Raw genomic sequence first — 22,837 nt, 5'->3', positions numbered from 1 at the left:
TAACTGCCACATGCAATCAAAGGGCAACTTGTTTATTGCATAGCTCGAGAGCCCTTGAACCAGCTATTATGTTCTCTTTGTCCAACATGGCAATATTTTTTTGTAGTTTTGTTATGGTCTATTGCGTGTCTGATATCTTGGTGAGTATATAGGAGCTGCCTCAAACTTCTCCTTGTGTTGTTTTGCAATCTTTACTTCATTCCCATTGTTTCTTCAGATCCACATTGCCCATGTCAAAATTTTCACCACCTCTCCTTTCAACTTTGACCCGTTTTCACTTAACCCCTCAAATTAAAAATTGAGACATGTTGACCCTTTCGGGTATAAAATCTTAGAACTCTTGCATACATATATGGAGATATATATGTAATATATATTACATGGTGATATTTTGAATTGATTTCTTAAAATTTCTCTCTATAGAGATCTAATATAGCATGTTTATATAAATTCTACGTATATGTGTGTATATATATCAATTTATCAGGTTCATATATATATCGGTCTTCAAGTTTAAAAGCAAAGCATGTAAAAGCTTAGACCAAAGAGCTCATAATTCATGTATCAAAGTAACACCCAAAGGAGCTTCGCATCCACAACAAATGTGTGCCCAGCACACTGCTCCATTTGTGCTTCTCACTCATACCTTATGTTTCTTGGTCTCTTCTATTTTCCCCGAAGTACCCGTGTTCACCAGATATGACAAGAGTAAGGGTGTGCGATGTGTCTGTATCCAATGTAGACAATTGGATCTTCCAACTTTTTACAATGTTTGAAGAATAAAAAACTCAAATTTGTTAGAAAAGAAACATTTATAACCTCTAGCATAGATGAGAGATAGAAAATTTATATTTTTCCTAAATCCTATTTAGTTTCAAGTCCATTTTTACATAATTCACATCTTTGATATGAAGATTATATAATATGCAACTTATGCAAGTGTCCATAATGAGTCCCCATACCCATATGCTACTTTTGGTTACATATCCCGATATCGTAAGGTTTAAATTTATGAAGGTCTCACCCATGCCTGATACTCATAACCGAGTCTATGTAACATAGCTCATGCCTATGCCTCACAACAGTAAATACACTCACAAGGCCACCTTTGTATTGGTGCTGGTGAAGAGTTCTTAGTTTGGTGATATTAGATTGCTTTGACAAGCTTTGTGATTTGTTGGTTGTTGGCATCTAGGTTGGCAGCTAACTGTGGAGATGGGGAGAAGGGTCTAGAGAAAAAGAGAGCCTTAGAAAGCATATTTGCAGGCCACCTGGAAGTTTTACTTCATGAGCATTCTCCTCAAATGTTCTATATTTTGCATGGGCCTATCTTCTTGCTCTTTAACTTATGATAAGTGCCTGCTGAAAATCTCTCTTTCCGAAGAAAAATCATGATGCTTGACCAAAACTTCCACTTGGTATTATCTGAACCTCTGATGGCGATCCACATCTTTATTGATAGTGTTAGTTTGGTTCTGGTAACTTTCACCGGATCTGGTCCCGGATTTCATTATTTTTATTTTTCAAATTTTCTGCATATGCAATACCATCATCACAAATTTGTGACTGATCCAAGATATCCACAAAATCGACAATCTGATTTGGACTTCACCCATGCACAATTTCAAAAGGGCTCTTCTCAGTAGTCCTATTTGTGTTGCTGTTGTAAGAAAATTCAGCTTGTGCCAAGGTCAGATCCAATGTCAGATGTTGTCCTTTGCAAGGCACCTAAACAAATTCCCCAAGCCCCGGTTTACCACTTCCATTTGACCATCTTTTTTGGGGGTGATATGAACTGCTATATTGCAGTCCACTTGGCTGTAATTTTCAAGAAGTCTTCCAATTATGGCTAAGAAATCTCATATATGGTCAAATGTGGTAACCATCGATACCCCATGTGGTTTAACCATTTCTCAAAAGAAAAGATTTTTCGCGTGGGTTGCATCCAAAGTCTTCTTCTTCTTCTTCATTATTTTTTGGGATTAGTAGCAAAGGTAATTTTATTAATAAAAAAGACGACAACAAAAGAGGACAAGAGGTCCTCTTTGTTGAACACAACCATTACATCAAGAAAAAAGGAAAGGAACAAAAATACATCTGTACATCACAAACCACTTCCCAATTTCTAGAAATTAAAAAAAAGTGGAACTCCAAGAGAAATAGACGCCCAAAATGATGCCACATGACACACTTCATCCCATATTGACTCGACATCCCCAAACTTGTTCTCAAAGATCCTTTCATTTCTTTCAACTATAAAACCCAAAAAATTACAAATGTGACACATCTCCACAACACTTTTGGTTAGGGGTGCAACTTGAGTAGGCTCAACCCAAGCAACTCGAGCCCAGCCTGAATTTTTTTGGGGCTTGGGCGAGAAATTTTTAAATTCGGTATGGGTTTGGGCAAAAATTCAGAAGCCCAAATTCAATTTGGACGGGTTTGGATATAGATATCAAACAACCCGAAGCTTGAATTATATATAAAAATATTTAATATACGTATAAATTATTAGCTATTAGATGATATTAAAGTAATTTAGATCGTTAAATCATATCAAATATATATTATATATTATATACATAAGTTACATAAACACAACACAAAATCTGATTTTTTTTTATTCTCATTCATAAATTGTAAAGACTACCATAACAGCATTTCTCTTATAGTATATAAATTATATGTTTTCATGTTATTAATGATTTTCTTTAAAAAAAAAAATGTAAACAAAATCTAATTTTAACATATTAATAATTTAGCTGGAAAAAAAAAAAATGAAATTTATGTGCAATTCGGACAACTTCAGCTATTCAGATTTAACTCGGCTTGGGCTTGGGCAGACAACCTTGGGCAAACAACCTCGGATTACAATTCGGGCCTAGGTGAGTCTAGGCAGGTTTCAGCATAACTTGGGCTGGGCTAGGACAATCTCTCAACCTGTCCAAATCCACTCGAGTTGCATCCCTACTGTTGCTCGCTTCTTCAAACCAAAACCTCAAAATTCAATAATAAGCATTTAATAACACTTCCCCGGGGCCACCTAATGTATGGCGGCTAAAGAAAACAACATTACCAAATATGCAAAGCTACTGGACAATGTAAGAAAAGATGATCCAGATATTCCCCATTTCCCCTACATAAAATGCACCGATAAGGTGGTGATTAGGCCTCCTTGTTTGATAAGTCTCATTAGTCAAAATGTTCTCATGAACCAAGGACCGCATAAAGATCTGCACTTTTTGAGGCACAATAGCTTCCCAAATTCCTTTATAGAATGGAAAAGAATGAAAATTAGGCTCATCAATGATCTTTTCAAAGAAAGACTTGCATGAAAAAACACCGGAAGAATGAATGTGTGAAACTTGCTTGTCAATCTCATTTGGAAATAGAAAAATCCCCTCAAGTAAAGACAACAAAGACGCCCACTCCAGATTTTCCCGATCATTAAGGGTTCTAGAAAAGTTTAGGTCCCAAGATATTGGTGCCACAAAAGACAATGCCATAGAAGCAACAAGAGCAACTTGAGACCGGGCTGCCAAGCACAAGTTTGGAAATAACAAATCAAAAGAAGAATCATCCACCCACACATCCTCCCAAAATTGAACATTCTCATCATTGCCCACTTTCAAAAAAAGAAATCTAGACACAAACGGAAGGATATGAGAAATGGATTTCCATGGAGATCAATTATTGCCCTGACTAGCCACATTAAAATCTCTCCCATTAGATTGAACCCTGTACTTGCTCTTAACAATGGCATGCCAAATGATTTATTCTCAATGGGAAATCTCCATAACCACTTTCCAAGAAGGGCAATATTCCTAGCCACAATGTTTCCAATAGCAAGAAACATCGTTAATGAGTCTATCATTAACAAAACATTGTTAATGAGTCTATCTACTGTCTGATTAGTTGAGACAAACTAATCTTTCTTGATTGATCAAAGTCAAATTTACAAGAAATGTGAGTCGCACCAAAATCACAGGACTTAACCGTAAATATGTGTCATGCTTAAAGAAAAGGGTCCAATTTTGACAATATGGGTCAATTAGTTGAATGTACCGAAGGATGTATCGCTCAATGACATAGGTCAAAATCTCCAAATAAGTCAAAAATTGGGCAATTCTAATTTAAACTTAAATTTGTTCCAATGATCTATGATAATGATAGAGAACTCTCATTTTGTAAAATTAATTAATTCACAAATTCAAATTTAGGGAATTTCCAAATTAACACTCATGCACTTCAACAATTGAGCATATATATATAGAGAGAGAGGGTCTTATTCATGGAGAATGGACCTGTGGCCAAGAGTTCTTAAGCATTCCTCAAGGCTCTGTCTAATGTTCTCTTGAAGGCTCTCTTTAAAGCTCTCATGGAAGATCAACAAATGCTTCCACAACTTGCCGATTCTTTCACATGCTATGAAGTTCAGGACACTCTACATCTCAAGAATCGTGGAGCTTGCAATCTGGTATCTTCTTTTGGATAGAGTAGTTTGAACTTTGTTTGAGATCAAGTCCTCAAACAAGCCCCTCTCTTCAGTCTTCTTAGTTTTGAGGACTTGAAGAAATTCATCTAGTGGTTCAATTCGACAACAAGCTTCTACATTTGTTGGATCGTGACTAAATCAAGATATTGAATAAGAGGTTTACCATTTTAATCGGTGTTCTTTATTGTAGGACTAAAAATTTGTGTGTACAAATTTTTGGCACGCCTATTGGAAACACTTGTGATTGGTGTTTCTCAAAGAATTATAAAAATTAAGGAACCTCCTTTTATTGTTCTTTGATCACATCCAATCCAACAACCTAGTGACATATTTCAACATATGGACCATTCTACTGGTAGCCATTAGCAACTTTATTTGCAAACCAGCCTTGTGTCATAGACTTGTAGGAAGAATGTATGTATGCTTCAGAGAGAAGCCACCCATTTTGCATGTCTTTCGTTTAACTTCCATTAGGAGTTGATAGACTGCAAGACTTCATGGTCTGAATGCAAGATAAACTTCCTTTGAATCAAGTAATGTAGCTAAAACTTCAAGCCTTGAACAATGGAATAGAACTCAATATTGTAGGTGGAGAAATTTGTCGAGTTTCTATGAATTTCTCACTTAAGCATGCAATGAACTGCCCCCCTTGGGGTAAAGCACAACCAATGCCAACCTTAGATACATCACAATTGGCTTTCAAAATTTGGTAGAGCTAGTATTGGCGCTTGCATCATCCTCTTTCTATTTCTTGGAATCTCTCCTCATCTTCTTCGACTATACTTTTTGCACTTGGACATTCTGTAATTGGAGACATGACGTTGCTGAAAATCTTTATGAATCTTGGGTCGAAAGTAGTTAAAGCCATGAGAATTGTAATTTCAGTCAATATCTTCACAGTAGGCCGACTAGAAATTTTTCAATCTTGATCGGATCAACCTCCAAACCACCATCTGAGACAATAAACCCTAGAAACGCCAATTTGTCCTCCATAAAACCCTACATGTCTCAAGTATACACACAACTAATTTTTCCTTAGAACATCTAGGACAACCCTTCATCAAAGTGGGCAAACTACGAACCATTTTTATTTTATTTTTGGTTGAAGGGAGACAACTATGAACTTTATAATGAATGGTTTCAACACTTGGTTCATAAATCTCATGAAAACACTTGGTGCATTTGAATGGCCAAATGGCATAATTGACCACTCAGAAAATCCCTACCTTTTCTTAAAGGTTGTGTTCCACTCACACCTACTTGAATTCTTATTTTGTGGTACGCACTCTTTATGTCTATCTGGGAAAAAGGCCCAAGAAGCCGAGAGTATATCTTGCATATCATCTAATTTTGGTATAGGAAAGTTGTACTTTATAGTAATCTTATGATGAAAAACCCCCAAACACCAAATTATTTATTTAAGTGTGCTTCTTGCGTCAGCTATGTATGCATAATTGTAGATAACTCTCTTTGTTGTTACTTAATTACTTGAATTTTAACTAATTCTAACTTGTCCATCAATAATTGATTCATTCTTATAGGTTGTTGGATCATATACAAAGTGTTGGATAACCAGATGCATGAGCTTGTCGCATATGAATTGATGTCAGCTAATGATGCTCCAGAGAGAGATCCAATGGATTGGTATGATGTTCTAGAATATGGCAATGGATTTTACGTTCTATCTAAATAAAAGTTGCATGTTTGTCATAATTTAAGCAACAGGTAGAGTTTATTTGCGGATTTTCTATCAGGGGAGGCTTGGGTTTGTGTGCACTTGACCGTTGTTTTAGGCATGATTAGCTTGGTTGAGCTTTGTTTGATTTTGGCTTAACCATGTGTTGCTCTACCTGATGGAGATTAGCCCCTTAAAATTATGCTCGTCACATACGAAAATGGAGAAAAGCCCATGTGAATCCTACAATTTGGGCTAGGGTGCCATATAGGTAACATATAATTAAGCACTTCATGTAGTACTAGTGAGGTATGAAATCTTAGTTGCACAAAACAGCAGAGGGGGCAGGGCGAGGAGTGAGGGCACATAGAAGAGTTTAAGGTTGGGAGGGCCTATAGTAGCTTTTGTATATTATATATATAAAATATATTGTAAGAAAAAATGTAGGTGTTTGGAAAGTGGGTTTTTTTGTAGGTTTTTTTAGTTGTAGGATATTATTGGAGAAAAATTTGTTTGTGTTTGGAAAGATAGTTGGGTTTTTTTGTGGTTGGATGTGATGTTTGTGAGAGAAAAAGTGAAATGATTATGGGGTTTGATGTGATATTTTGTTTGGATTTGTTTTTTTGGTTTTGTAACCAATTTGTCTTTTAGTGAAAAAAAACCAAAAAACAAACTTCCCAAACACTGCCAATATATGTTAAAATATGAATAAATATTGGAGATTAGTGTCAACCTAAGGAGCACGGAAACAAACATGCAAAATGACACAGACACGTAGACACAACAAATTTCAAAACAATGTAGGACCAACACACAAGGATACACCCAAAAAATACTGTTTTGTACCTAAAGTTCAAAGGAGGGGGGGATTAATAAGTGTTAATTTAAACTTTCTTTTCTTTTATCATTGTATCCTACGTTATTATGTTCAAACTGATGTGTTTCTTGTATGTCTATGTGATGGATACGTGTGTCCCCTAAGTACCTGAATCGTGTCCATGTCTATAACATTTTAAAAATAATAGCATAGGACATGTTTGGATTGAGTGTCTAACGTGGACATGTCACCTTATGAGGAAGTGTTCGTGATTCTTAGGCATCAACTGCAAATTGTTTTTTGTAAATATAATTAAATATTATTTACATAATATACTTTTTCTTGCTTGGTAATTTTGTTTGTGTTTCTTTGGTATTCATATATTCCAGAGATTCCATCCCAACCAGGAACATGGGAATGCGGTTATTACTTGATTCTTGCTCTGGATCGTGGTTTTTGAGTTGATTTGTCACCCCTAGTAGGAGGTTCTTGCAACCTAAGAATCATAGATACCAACTGTACTTTTACATTTGATGATACTTCCTTCTTTGTTCAGGACAAACAAACAAAGGAAATCCTCTATAGAGATAAAGGTTCCAATGTCCATGGTCTATACCAGTTCCCTTTGTCTTCTACTGCTTCTTCACTGCATGCTCTTCTGAGTACTCATTCCTCATCCCCAGGTTAAGCATCAGCTTCTCCTATGGCATCAAAGACTAGGTCTCCCTTCTCCTTTGAAAATTCAACATCTTACAAAATTTTCTGAAAATGTATCTTTCTCCAATAAGAACTGTTTTGTTCCTCCTTGCACACATTGCTGTGTTGCTAAAAGTCATGGGGCTACCATTTGCACTTTCTACAACTGTTAATCAGCCTTTATGTTTGATACATAGTGATGTTTGGGATCCTTTGCTCCTCTATTCCTGGCTACAAATTTTTTTTTGATCAACAACAAAAAACTTTATTGATAAATCAAAAAAATGAAGCGAGGATGAGGCATCCTCTTACAAAAGGACAATGAGAATACAAAAAATGAAACCCCTAACAAGCTAATCACAAGCAAAAGCCTACATATTACACACCGCCAATCAATCTCTAGTTAACAAAAAAAGTGGGACTCCTTTAAATAAAGAGCTCCCCGACACCCAAAAAGAAGTTAAGTGACAAACATTATCTCACAAACAGCCTATCTCCCGGAACTTATCTTCAAACAACCTCACATTTCTCTCCAATCATACAACCCAAAAAGTTGCGAAGACAGCATGAGACCATAGCATTTTGGCTCTCTTTGATCTTCCGAATGTGCGAAAATCAACTAGGAGCATATGCACATTCCTTTTTGGGGGCTACCCACATAACATTTCCCAAAGAAAACAATCTGTGCCATAAATTCAAAGCGATTGGACAATGCAAGAATAAATGATCCGCGGATTCCCTATTCTTACAACACAGAATGCACCACTGAGGATTTAGAAAACGATTAGGTCTCCGTTTCTGCAATATATCATTTGTCAAAAGGCCTCCATGAACCAAGGCCCACATGAACACCTTTACCTTCAGGGAAGCATAAGCCTTCCAAATTTCTTGCAAAAAAAGAAACTGAGAAACATGAGGATTATCAATGATGTAATCCAAAAAAGACTTACAAGAAAATATTCCGGTCGAATGAAGAGCCCAAACCCTCTTATCCTCCAAAAGAAGAGATAAAGAAAAATGATCAATTCTGGATAATAAAGAAGTCAACTGTGAAGCCTTCTTATCATTAAGATTCCTGGAAAAATCAAAATTTCTGAAAATTGGAGCCAAAAGTGAACAAGCCATGGAAGCAAAAAAAAGAATTATGAGATCGAGCCACTCTATATAGATGTGGGAAATAAGCAGCAAAAGAAGATTGACCCATCCAGACATCCTTCCAAAATCGAACAAGTTTTACCCTTACAAAAAGATGATGAGACCAACATGTGAAAATTTGAGAAATTGACTTCCAAGGAGCACGACAGTTACCCCTCAAAACCACCCGTGAATCCCTACCATTGTCATGAGTCCCATATTTGCTTCTTATAACCGAATGCCATAGTGAATCAGTTTCAAGTGGAAATTTCCATAACCACTTGTCAAGAAGGGCCATGTTCCTAGCCTAAATATCACCGATGGCCAAACCCCCTTTCTCCTTAGGTAGCGACACTAACTCCCAATTCACCAAGTGATCCTTTTTCTCCTCATCCTTGCCTTCCCAAAGAAAATCCATCATCAACTTTTCTAGTGACTTTGCCACCTTAACCGGAATCTTGAACAAAGATAAATAATAAATAATAAATAGGAATACCACTCAAAATAGTCTTAACCAAAGTGTATCTACCCTCAAGTGATAATAAAGCCTTACTCTACACGTCCAATCTCTTGCCAATCTTTTCCACAACTGGATTCCAAATAACTTCACTCCTAGGATTACTTTCCCAATGGAAGGCCCAAATACTTAAAAGGAAGTAACTCCATACCACATCCTAAAAGTGTCGCCTTGTTCTGAAGTTGATCTTGTTGCATATTAATTCCCACCACACTACTTTTTCCCAAATTAACCTTAAGCCCTGAGATAATCCCAAAAAGTCTCAAAATCGAATGAAGATTAACTATTTGACTTTCATCCCCCGAAGAGAAAAGTATGATATCATTTGCATATTGTAAATGTGTCACACTACCTCTATCCCTCCCTACCTCCAACCCCACAAAAAGGCCTGCTTGTTTAGCTCTATCGACCATCCTTCCCAGTATATCAGCCACCAAAATAAAAAGAAAAGGAGATAGTGGGTCCCCTTGTCATAGCCCCTGCGAAGCCCTAAAGCAATGCCCTGGTTTACCATTAACTACGACTGACATATTGCAAGTCGACAAATATCCCCTAATCCAAGATCTCCACTGCCCACCATATCCCTTCTTGTCCATTACAAAATCCAAAACTGCTAAACCACATGGTCATATGCCTTCTCAAAATCTACCTTAAAAATAAGTCCCTCCCTCCCTGAACTTTTATATTCCTCCTCTACTTCATTTGCCACTAAGGCGACATCTAATATTTGTCTTCCTTTCACAAAAGCCCCTTGCACCCTACACACAGTATCCCCCAAAGACATCCTTAGTCATTTTGATAAAACCTTCTCCAAAATCTTATAGAGTGATGTTATCAAATTGATAGGCCTAAAATCTCCAATTCTTACAGCATTCACTTTCTTAGGAGTTAAACAGATGAATGTGGCATTTGAGCTCAAATTAACAATTCTCGACTCATGAAATTCCAAAAATACTCTCAACAAATCCCCTTTCACCACCTCCCAACAGTCTTGAAAGACAGCCATGGAAAAACCATCCGGACTTGGAGCGTTATCTCTCTCACAATCAAAGAGTGCCTCTCAAATTTCCGTTTCATCAAAAGGCCTTTCAAGCCATGTTGCAATTGCCTGATCAATTGTTCCCTAGTCAAGTCCGTTTCATCGAATTTTATGTTCTCTTTGTTGATGATTTTTGCAAATTCACTTGGTTTGTATCCATTGCATTATAAGAGTGAGGTTTTCCAAAATTCTTGGATTTTAAGGCATTTGCTGAGAAGCAAAGCAGTTTGGTTTTCATCTCAAAACTCTTACAACTTATGGTGGCACTGAGTATGTCAATAAGAAAATGCATCTCTCCGTCCCAGAATAAGGTAGCAGAGAGAAAACACAGACATATTACTGAGACTGCTATTACTCTGCTCCATCAAACTCCTATTCCTTTAGCCTGTTGGTTGGATGCTATAGATGCAGCCGCTTACCTTATTAATCGATTACCCAGTGCTCCTATTAATTACTCTTCTTAAAGTCTTTGGTTGTCAGTGTTTTCACTGGCTTAGGCCTTATTCTTCTAATAAACTCCAACCTAGGTCATTGCACTGTGTCTTTCCTGGGTCTGCTAACAAGCAGCCCACAGTCTCTTGTTCATCTACTGATGCAGAGTTTCTCTCTCTTGCTCATACTGCTGTTGCATTTGGCTGGTTGCAGATGCTTCTCTTTGATCTTTGTATTTCCTCTTCTTCTCTTCCCGTTCTATGGTGTGACAACCTCTCCTCTATTTCTCTTGCTTCTGACCCTGTCTTTCATAGTCGTTCTAAGCATATATTGAAGTAGATTGTCATTTTGTAAGGGAAAGAGTTGCTGCTAAGAAGCTTACCCTTCAGTACATTCCTACTGCAGATCAGCTAGCAAACATTTTTACGTAGCCTCTCTCCACTTCTCGTTTTCAGTTTCTTAAATTCAAGCTAACGGGGTCTTCCTTCCCCATTTTCTTGTGGGGGGAATGATAAGTGTACGCAATTAACAGTTCCAGTAGCTAGACTAGCAGCTCATCTCAAGCTTATCATTGATCAAATGCAGGTGTATTTGGGTTCACATGTTGCAGCAGTATGCTAGCCTAATTGTGCTAACTAAGTCAGTTAGTTACAGCTGTTCAAGTGGTAGTTAGTTACAGTGAGACGGTTAGGATAGTTGTGTTGGTTGTATAAGCTTCTATAACTATCGCTGTACATTGTAATTCTTCACTTTTTCAACAAGAGAGATTCAATATTTCTTCAATGAACAATTCAAGAAATGAACAATTCAATCACTAAATAATTCCAAAAGGAGACAATAATAATAATAATAATCATAATAATAATAATAATAATAATAATAATAATAATAATAAAACAATGATACATGAAAGAACAACAATTCGAACGAATAAGAAAGACAAGGAAAAACTAAAGTTTGTCAGCTAGAATTAGAAGAGTACTCTGCTCTTGATGACCAAACGGCAACATGAAATCTGCTGAAGCAAAACTTTAGAAAATCATTGCAGAATGGCCTCTTAAAAAGTAATACAGAAATGATAGTCTAGTTAGAGCAAAGTTGTTGGAGAGCATACAACAAAATTTTAACAGTATTATTTCTAGTTAGAGCAAAGTTGTTGGAGAGCATACAACAAAATTTTAACAGTATTAGATATCTTAGAATCATTCCTCAGTCTCACCTGCTTTATGAGATATAATTGTGTCTGGTTTAGAACCTTTAAGTGCTTCATCCAATGGACCAATATAAGCAAGCAGTGTACAAGAAGATTTGTACCTGAAATTGTTGGAGGATATCTTTGTTTGAGATTAATCTGCAATACATGTTTCAAGTTAAAAGTGTGTCAGAATTAACACAACCACTGAATGTATCATAACTAAACACACCTGTCGCTCTCGTAAGAGTACTTTTAGGAGTTTTGCTTATTTCTATTTGTGCAAGTAGGGTGAGTTTTTGTTGAGTGTTATCACTACTTAGGCCTTGTTTGGGAACCTTCTATTTTAGCTAAAAAGTCAAAAAGTTACTAAATTAGCCAAAAAGCCAACAACCCATACCAAAAAGTCAAAAATTCTCTTTTCTCTCTATTTTTTGCACATCTTTTCGTAAAAAGCCAAAAAGTCATCCCAAACATACTAGTTTTTTTTAACTCATATTTTAGCCAAATAGCTAAAAAGTTACTAAATTAGCCTGTTCCCAAATGGGGCCTTAGTCTTGTTAAACAATGGGGATTTGTTGATCTTGTTTAGTTTTTACTATTTAGAGAGCCTTTATCTGCTAGAAATTCCAGTTTAATTGAGTAATTGTTTCTCTGTAGAAGCAAGCCTGTTGGAGGCAAGTTGACAAAACTAATCAATGAAAGATTAGGCCTCATTATGGCACTACCGGTGGTAATTCATAAGCTTTTCCACCTAGAAGGCCCTGTCGAGCTTTGAAAGGTTATTGGCTTTTTGTCGTTCTTCTTCTTTCTTTTCTTTCCTGAGCTGGTGCAGAGCAGACATCTTTAGACTATAATGAGCTATGATTTGACTGTATTTTCATCCTTATATCCTACTCCTTTTATTGTAAACTCTAACCTTACTTCTACTCCGTTTTAGCGTCGGTATCTGGTTTATTAGTCTTATTTGTTTAGCAATTTTACCTAAAGCATTTCCAACTTGATCATTATTCATTCCATTTGTGGCCCACAACATAATCTACCAGTTTCATTACTCTAGAACCTGAAACTAGAGCCCACTGATAATTGATTGCAGGCAGCCTTCTTGTCATGTCATGTTTTGTAGCTCTTTGTTTTTGTGTTTTTGCCCAAATCACAACCACATTCAGTTAACAACCCCTTCCCACTGAGGTTTGTTCACCAGACAAGCTCTCTTTGCTTCAAGGTTTGTTCAACATTGGAGCAATTGTAGACCCTGAAAAAGGTAAAATATTGCATCTCTCTCTCTCTCTCTCTCATCTATCTTATTTTTAAGGAGGATTTGGTGATAGACCCCTCACTATCTAATTTGTCTTTCAAAAGGACAAGAATTGTATAGATACTTTCAAAACCCCCTAATATTTTAAAACTTGTTTCTTTTACTATATTACCCTCGTATCTATCAGCTCTCTTATTAAGTCATCTTCACAGTGTATTTCAGGGTAAAATTTTTCTTTGAATCACAGTAAACTTTACTCTGATTCAGAGTAAAATTCAGAGAGTAAAGTTTACTATGATTCAAAGTAAAATTTTATATTGTTAAGCAAATCAACATGTTTTTAACTAAAGTAAAATCTCAGAGTAAAATTTTACTTTGAATCATAGTAAACTTTACTCTGATTCAAAGTAAAATTTTACTCTGTTTACTATGATTCAAAGTAAAATTTTATATTGCTAAGCAAATCAACATTTTAACCAGAGTAAAATTTTACTTTGAATCATAGTAAACTTTACTTGATTCAGAGTGTTTACTTGATTCAGAGTAAAATTTCTGTGTGAAATTCTTATTAGAGAGATTCTTATCAGAGAGAGAGAGAGAGAGAGAGAGAGAGAGAGAAATTTAATAGATCATCCATTTTAATAGATCGATCATCTATTGAACAAGCTGAGTATGATCAGATCAATTCAAAAACCAGTAAAAACACAAATCTACATTACAAGGATATATAACCACAAAACACACAGATCAAAAACTAAACAAAAACATCTCAATAAAATAATTAAATCAATAGAGAAATCAAGCAATCAACACATCAAACTACTCACCAAATCGTTGAATCTTTAAATCCGACAACTAATTCAATCGATCTAACATCAAATCCAAATAAAACTACTAATTCAAAAAAACAAAAAAAACAAAACAAAACTTGAACTACAAACCTCCAAACCGTAGGACTCGAAACCCTAGGACTTGAAACCCTAGGAAAAATTGAGTTTGAAACCCAAGAACTGCCATCTATAGCTAGAATCGAAGGAGCTTGAAGTCATATTGTACAGTCTAGAACTTCGAGCAACTTCAGTTCGAGTCCATTTCTCACTCTCCATCAATTTCTCGATCATGATAGCTCGCCGGAGACTTTCCTCGTCATCAAGAAGAGCATTGTTACTACTCTATTTCTTTGTTCTGGTAGCGGTTGTTTCTCTTTGGCATGGGGTAGAGGAGCTATTGTAATGGGGCTCCGGTAGTGAGTGTGTTGGTAATTTGAACGATTCAGAATTTGAAGAACAAAGAAGAGAAGCTGTGTTTAGAGGGGGAGGAGAGAGACAGAAAAGGTGGGGAGAGAGTGGGTGGAGAAGGTGGGAAGATTTAGTTGAGGGTATAATAGTCTAATAAAATATTTAAATAATAAATTTTGTCCTTTATGCAAGATTTTATAATTATGAGAGGGTTTAGAAAGTATAATTTTTTTCTTAGTCCTTTTAACAATGAAAGGAAGGTAAAGGGGGTTTATAGCCAAATTTTCCTATTTTTAATTGAGAGAGAGAGTGAATGGGACAAGACAACACAGTAGTTAATATTCATGTAATGATCAAGCTATACTAGTTAGAAAATTTGGAGTAGGGTGCTGGGAGGCAAAAAAGTGGAAATTGTCAATAACCAAACTAAACAACTAAGACAATTAAGAGCAAAGTGGAAAACATTATTTGAGGTCTAGATGAGAGAATTGGTTGAGATGATCTAGTGAAGTGCAACAAAGACCAGTGGTTACATACGATTCAGATTTGATGTAGTACATGTGATATAAGGAGAAGGTAGCATATGAAAAATGTCATCCAGTAAGAAATGACATGAAGGCATGTAAAGTCAGAGAAACTGAATGAAAATGGTTAGAATAAGGCTTTGTTGAGGTGAGTTTGACAAAAGTAATTGGTATACTTTACATATTTTTGCAAATGATAATGGCCTTCCAGTAATAGGAGGTGAGGCATTTCTTTAACTCAATAATAATACCCTCAGGCTATGTTTGGTACACAGGAAAGGAATGAACTGAGAATGGAATGCAAGGTGGAATGGAATGCTCATTCCCATTTTGTTGCTTGGTTGCCAATGGGAATATATCCAAGGGGGTTTCTCTTTCTTCCTCTCGTGACATTAGGGTTTGGAATCTTGTTTCTTCTGGGGTCTTTTCTTGTAAATCTTTTTTTGATAAGCTCGTTGATAATTCCTTTGTTCCCTTGTTTCCTTTTTATAAGAAAAATTGGAAAACGGGTGTCCCTCATGAAGTGAAGTTCTTCATGTGGTCTTTGGTTCAAAAGGTTGTCACAACTAATATGATGTTTTTCAGAGGAGAAGGCCTAATCACTCTCTTTGTCCTCAATGGTGTGTGACGTACAAGAAGAATTCGGAGGTAGCGGATCATTTATTCCTTCATTGCCCGAATTCGGAGGAATTCGGCTTATGTGATGATCAGTGGGTTGCTCCGCAGGACTGCATTCGTATGCTTCTTATTAGGTTCAAAGGGTTTGGGAGCACCATGAGAGCCAAAATAATGTGGACATGCATTGTTTTTGCTGTATTCTAGGCTATATGGTTGAAGAGAAATGCAAGGATGGTTGAAGAGAAATGCAAGGATCTTTGATGGCAAGGAATCAAGTGTAGAGGCTTTGTAGGATAGGGTGGAATATGTGGCTTCATTTTGGGCATTTGTATCACCTCCTTTTAAAGGAGTCCCTTTGTTCTTGATCTCTAGGGATGTTTGCCATCTCTAGGCTTAGGAGTTTTGCGCTTCTGTTGTGCTCTTTCTCTTTCTTTGTGTGAGGACTTTTTGTCCTCTCTCTTTTCTTTTTTAATAAAATTTTGTTGATGCTAAAAAAAATAAAATAAAAATTGAGATGACTATCCCCAACTATGATTGGTAACTTTCATAAATGTTGAAATGGATTGAACTTGGGAAGATGCATCTAATAAACCCACCACATCATCCCTCTTTTCTCTCATCAATTCTCTCTCTCTCTCTCTCTCTCTTTCTCTCACACACACACACAAACACATATTACCGCTCTTTCTATCTCATTTGTACGTCTCTTTTTCTCAATCAAATTCCCTTTCTCTCCCTTCCGTCGTTGCCTTCTCCCACTGCTGGATCAACACCATCTCTGCAATAACTTCTTCGAAGAAAAGAAATTACAGACTATTTTTCCTACAATTATCCCATTATTTGCTGATAAAACTGTCATTCTCTGTTTTGTTTCCTTGAAACCTTGACAAATAAATAACTAGGGAACTTATTATCTGATAGCTAAATCAGTTCCTTTTTCCCCCTCAAGCGTCAGAGATAGCAAGTAAAGCTAAGTTCAAGGACTAGCATTTAAACTCAGAAACAATATTGTTTCCCTTTTTTGTTGCAGAGAGCAACCCATATTGAACATTCTCTCTCTCTCTCTCTCTAGCTGCAAACCTTGTTTTCAGTACCCTGTGCAATCAAGCCCTAATTAACCCTAAACTCTTCCTCCTCTATTACATTCAATTTAATCAATAAAACACTAAATTAGTTGCTGGTGACTCCATCAACAAGCTTTTCGTGAATTCAAGCCACTTTCAACCCTTCTCATCTAGAACGTCTTTAAGGGTTTTTTTTTTTTGTTTTTTTTGGGGCACTGGGGCCAAAAGTCCAAGCGCAAAAATAGTTTGTTCATAAGGACAAGCTGAAGCAAAAGGACCAAAATACCCTTCTTATGTATATCTCTCCATACGGTCAAAACCCTAACAAGCCTCTCTCACTCTTTCTCTTCCCTCTCACTCACTCTCTGCTTTGCCTCTCTCTACCGCCTTTCTCTCTCTCCTCTGCCGCAGACCGCTGTTGCATCTTTACTCCGTTGCTGTGTCTCTCCTCTGTCGCGGCTTCTCTCTTTATTCTCCTCACCTTCATAGATGGTGAGGCGCTTCTACCACTTTTCGCATTCAACCGTACGTCGGTTGCAGATCTCTAACAACATGTTTTAGATCTGGAACTGGTGAGGTTGTTTTCTAGATCTTTGTCAATTTTAAAGCCATCAGAGATATCTCTGTATGCCAACGTTGAGCACTGATGTCTCAAACCATCATTTCTCTCTCTCTCTCTCTCTCTCTCTCTCTCTCTCTCTCTCTCTCTCTCTTCATCGTTTCTCTAGCGTTTCGATATCTGATCTGGTCTCTTGATAGATTATATACTTTTAGCTTTGATTTTTTTTTTTTTTTCTTCTTGTAACGGATCTATTAAGATTGAATAGATCTTGGCTTTGAATTTTGTTGTTATTGTTGATCTTGTTTTTGTTTTTTGTTTTTTTTTTTTGTTGTTGATGGTGATAAATGTCGTTGTTGATGATGATGAAACAGATATGTAGGTGCTTCAATGGTATTTGAATTTGTAGAATTAGATCTGTAACTATGGGAGATTTGAAGAGATGATGAAAATGAACATATAAAAGGTATATCTGTTCAAAAAAAATTAGGAGATATGGGATTCTCTTTGTTTGATTAGGAGAATTTTAGTTTTTGTTTTTGTTTTTGTGTTGAACAAATAATTTTTTTTTCTGTAGTTTGTTGTTGCAGCTAAAAATTATACAGATAAAATTTGAGATTTGTTCAAAAAAATTGAACAGATAGGTTCAAAAAATACAACAGATCAAAAAAGAAAAAATTAGTGCTTGATCTGTGGTATGATGATGATGATGATAGGGTTTAGAATAGATGTGGTTTGGTTTGGTTTGGATTGCAACAGATAGGTATTGGTGTATGTATATCTATGAGTGTATGTATGTATATCTGTGAGTGTGTGCATGTATGGGACAAATCTAGAAAAAAATTGATGTTGCTGATAATGATTGCAGCAAATAAACAAAACAATTTACACAGATTTTCAACATATCGAAAAAAAATTGAACATATAAATATAATTTAGGGAAAAAATTGAACATATGTATAGAATTTAGGAGAAAAAATTGACTCGCTAGATATAAATTTGAATAGATAGATAGAATTTAGGGAAAAAATTGAATAGATAGATATAAAATTGAACAGATAAAATTGAAAAAAATTAAACAAATAGGAAAAAAATTTGAATAGACAGTCAACAAAGTCAACAAATAGAAAAAAAAAAAAGAAAAAAAGTCAAGGGGTAAAATTAGAAACAAATTGTTCTTCAAAACCAACAGAAAGACTTCTCATCTAACTATTTTACAAAAGGTGGACCCGTCACCAATAAAAAAATGTGTAAATTACAAATACATCCCCTGAGATTTGATTAAAATACAAATTGCCTCCTGTGGTTCTGGAAATTACATTCCACCTCCTGAGGTTTCTAATTTCATAATAAATCTCCCATTTTATTAATAAATCATCAAGTCAATTAACAGTTTTTAATGATGTTATAAATATCTTTCAATTAATAATTTAGGTAATTTTATTATTGTATAGGAGAGTAATTATGAATTTTTTTTTTTTTTAGTTAATTCTGTTAAATAAATTTTTTTAACAAGGGAGTATTTGTAATTTTTTAAACTACAAGAGGTAATCTGTATTTTAGGCAAACCTCAAGGGGTGTATTTTTAATTTATCCTAAGAAAATCCATTGGATCTAATGCCTTAGACACTTTCTAAATTAGATTTATCACCAATTCTCTCTCTCTCTCTCTCTCTCTCTCTCTCTTCTTTTCTTCTTTCTTTCTTTTGTTTTTTTTTGTTTTTTCATAATAGAACCTAACCCTGCAAACTTTCCCAAACTGTCCTACATTGAAATACTGCCACCATCTTCAACATTTTATTAATATTATGCTTTCAGGGTTTTGGAAGGAAGTGATGATGGAGGTTCCAGTTGGCGTGCTTTAGATAAACAAAGTTCTCAGATGTTCAAAAACCGTTTCGAGCGGAAGACATTTAAGATTAGATCAGTGGGTTTCCTAGCTAATGCATTCAGGTAAGTCTTCTCTTGGAATGAGCTCAACCGTTCTTTTGTAATCTTGTTTTTTCAGATAGTTTATAAAAATATAAAGTAAAAAAATTACCATTGCAGGTTCAGGTTTCTGGCAGTTCGTGATCGTCAAGCAACTTCACGGTTTCAATTGGGTAGCATTGACCTCTATGCAAGCGGTTAATGTTGACTGTTTATCTGTTTATCAAAAACCAACGAATATTATTTTCCGTTGTTTATGTTGTGCACTAATATTATTTCCCCGTCTACTTGAAAAGAAAACAAGTAAACTGAACCGATAATTCAATGTCTGTATTAGCCTTTTTAAGTAGTTATTCACCAATTCCATAGGTACTGAAACGTGTGGACTGAGGTTGTGAATTAAGCAATGGAATATCCATTTAAGTTTGTATTGAGCTTGTGGCTGACCATGCACTAATAGATTTCTTGGTTCCTTTTCGAATGGGTTATTTATTTCTGATTCTTGTCAAGCTGCAAGTATGATTCCAGACCAGACATTACAATTTATGTAAGGTCTCTGCTTTGAAAACTCATGCATATGATTTTTTTATTTTTTTTTCGAAAATTTATAGGAGCATTTTTTTTCTTTCTTATGCATCCTGTAGTCAACTTCTGACATTGTATTATATATCTATTCTATTATATAAAACACAAATTACCCATATGCAAATGTCCAAATTTTTTTATTTCAAATTTTGGTTTAGCTTTTTTTTTTTTCTTTTTTCCATCCATCTACATTTAGTTTTTTTCACGTGTCCATGTCACTATTTGCACATTCTCAAATGTTTTTACCCAGTTTGGGATCTGGAAAGTGTTTCTCTAACCGACTGGTCGCTCTAATCCGCCTTTGGGAGACATGTTTTCTGTCAACCTTTGACTTTTATCCCTTCATGTTTAATTTTTCTAGTTTATTTGTCTATTTTAGCAAGCAACCAAAAGCAGATACGGTACATTTGATTGGATTTTTCTATGATACATGAAGGTGATTTTCATGTACCATACATAATTTAGACTATTAGATCTAAATGTGAAATAAATTTAACTATTGATTGGTAATAATTAAAATCAGATTAAGAAATCTAGTTTGTTTTGTAAAAAATAAAGTAGTTTTCAATGGTTTTGAAACCAAAAAATGGTTTTCAACTTACCACAATAACTAAGTATACTTACTATTTGATATGATTATATTTGCTATTTTTAATAACTATGCTTACCATTCAATTATTAATAAAATACACTTAACCGGCTATTCAGGTAACAGGTAAACTTAAAAAATTAAGTTATAATAAATTTTCAAAACCTCTAAAATAAATATAAAATTTATAAAATAGAATTTAAGAAAAAAATATACAAAATAAATGTGAATTTTATTATACTTTATTACATTTTGTGAAATATGATTTTTTTAAAATTTATTTATCTACTTAATGGCAATAAATGAAACCTAGTTTCCTTTTCATTTACAACACTTGAAAATAATAAATGCAATTAATGAAGATGTAATTACTAAAATATAGGAAAATTTAAAATTTATTTGAGAATTCCATGAACAAAATTTTATGTTTATTTTTAAATATAATCTTATGTTTATTTTTAAAGTTAAAAAATTTTGAATATTTAAAATTTTTTAACTTTCCATGATATTTTGAATTTATAAATTTTAATGTTTTGTTGGAACAACATTTCACCTAGTTAAAAGAAAAATTATGAGATTTAAGTGGTAAAAAAAAAAAAAAATCAAGTTTGATGAAATAGTAAATGCAGTCTGAAGTTTAGTTTAAATGATTGATTAATCAAGTCTACTAAAATAGTAAGTAGAGTCCCATTGAGTAGTAAGTATTGTTTAAGTGATGAGTCAAGTCTGATAGTAAGTAGAGTCTCATTGAGTAGTAAGTGTAGTTTAAATGAGTGGTAAGTAAGTCTGATAAAATAGTAAGTATGGTTTAAATGAGTAGTTTCTAACTTACTGCAACAACTAAACACACTTACTACTTAATATGGTTGTACTTACTATTCCAAATAACTACACTTATCATTCAAACATTAATAAAATGCACCTAACCTCTAAAATAAATATAAAATTTATAAAATAGAATGTAAACCAAAAAAAAAAAAAAAAATGTACAAAATAAATATGAAATATATAAATTTTACTCCATCTATCCCAAAATAATGGTCCCTTTTGGAGAATCTAACTTTTTTTAGTAATACAATTATTGTCCTTTAAAAAAGTTGATTTTCCAAAATTACCCTTTTGATAGTACATTTTTTGGGAATATCAATGTCATAATTATACTTTTTATATTGTTTATTAATTTAAAAGAATGGCAAAATAAGAAATCTATATTATTTTTGTACTTGATTTTTGAAGAGGAACCAATATTTTGGGATAATAAAAAATAGAATAAGGGATTAATATTTTGGGACGGAGGGAGTATTATAATTCTTTTACATTTCATGGAATATGATTTTTTTTTTTTATTATCTACTTAATGGCAATGAATGGGAATAAATGAAACTAGTATCTTTTTCATCTACCACAATAAATGCAATTAATGAGAAATATGATTAACAAAATATAGGAAAATTTCAAATTCATTTGAGGATTCCATAAACAAAATTTGATGTTCATTTCTAAAACTTTTGAAGATTTTAAGATAGAATTGTTGTTGATCTGGAACTCCTTAGGGAAGTCTCTCTCTCTCTTTACTTTCACTTCCATTAGATTTTGAATTTATAATTTTATGTTTTGTTGGAACAACATTTCACCTAGTTAAAAGAAAAATTATGAGATTCAAGTGGTAAGAAAAAAAAAAATTAAAGTTTGATGAAATAGTAAATGTAGTCTTAAGTTTAGTTTAAATGATTGATAAGTCAAGTCTAATGAAGTAGTAAGTAGAGTTTCATTAAGTAGTAAGTATTGTTTAAATAAGTGATAAGTCATATTTGATAAAGTAGCAAGTACAATCTTATTGAATAGTAAGTGTGGTTTAAATAAGTGGTAAGTCAAGTCTGATAAAGTAGTAAGGAGAGTCTCACTGAGTAGTAAGTGTGGTTTAAATAAGTGGTAAGTCAAGTCTGATAAAGTAGTAAGGAGAGTCTCACTGAGTAATAAGTGTGATTCAAATGAGTAGTAAGTCAAGTCTGATGAAATAGTAAGTACAGTCTCATTGACTAGTAAGAGTGGTTTAAATGGCTGATAAGTCAAGTTTGACAAAGTAGTAAGTACAGTCTCATTGAGTAGTAAGTGTGATTCTGATAAAGTAGTCAGTACAGTCTCATTGAGTAGTAAGTGTGGTTTAAATGAATTTTAAGTCAAGTATGATAAAATAGTAAGTAGAGTCTTATTGAGTAGTAAGTGTTGTTTAAATGATTGATAAGTCAAGTTTGATAGTAATACGTAGAGTCTCATTGAATAGTAAGTGTGATTCAAATAAGTGGTAAGTCAAGTCTGATAAAGCAGTAAGTACAGTCTTATTGAGTAGTAAGTGTGGTTTAAATGAGTGGTAAGTCAAGTATGATAAAATAGTAAGTACAATCTCATTGACTAGTAAGTGTGGTTTAAATGGCTGGTAAGTCAAGTTTGATAAAGAAATAAGTAGAGTCTCATT

At 34.4% G+C, this 22,837-nt stretch overlaps 1 protein-coding gene across 3 annotated transcripts in view; it reads left to right on the top strand.

Annotated features, from left to right (window-relative positions):
* LOC145820280 (peptide-N(4)-(N-acetyl-beta-glucosaminyl)asparagine amidase-like) overlaps window positions 1–19,621 on the top strand; it is a 37,397-nt gene extending 17,776 nt beyond the window's left edge. The window contains exons 12-15 of one of the 3 annotated variants that reach the window (XR_014361541.1): window positions 6,037–6,139; window positions 12,658–13,261; window positions 19,077–19,211; window positions 19,308–19,621. Coding sequence is in view for 2 of the 3 variants with exons in the window: in XM_082915443.1 (XP_082771569.1) it covers window positions 6,037–6,139; window positions 19,077–19,211; window positions 19,308–19,389 (320 nt within the window). In the remaining variant the exon portion in view is untranslated. Of the gene's footprint in view, window positions 1–6,036; window positions 6,140–12,657; window positions 13,262–17,632; window positions 17,728–19,076; window positions 19,212–19,307 lie in introns of those variants that run through there. The other 2 variants (XM_082915443.1, XM_082915444.1) reach the window with 2 other exon arrangements.
* The last annotated feature ends 3,216 nt before the right edge of the window (window positions 19,622–22,837 follow it).

This window comes from Camellia sinensis, chromosome 2, assembly GCF_055761805.1.
Source record: "Camellia sinensis isolate YWXY chromosome 2, ASM5576180v1, whole genome shotgun sequence".
NCBI lineage: Eukaryota > Viridiplantae > Streptophyta > Magnoliopsida > Ericales > Theaceae > Camellia > Camellia sinensis.
Note: the sequence above shows the minus strand (reverse complement) of the source record. Positions and strands in the feature narration are given on the sequence as shown.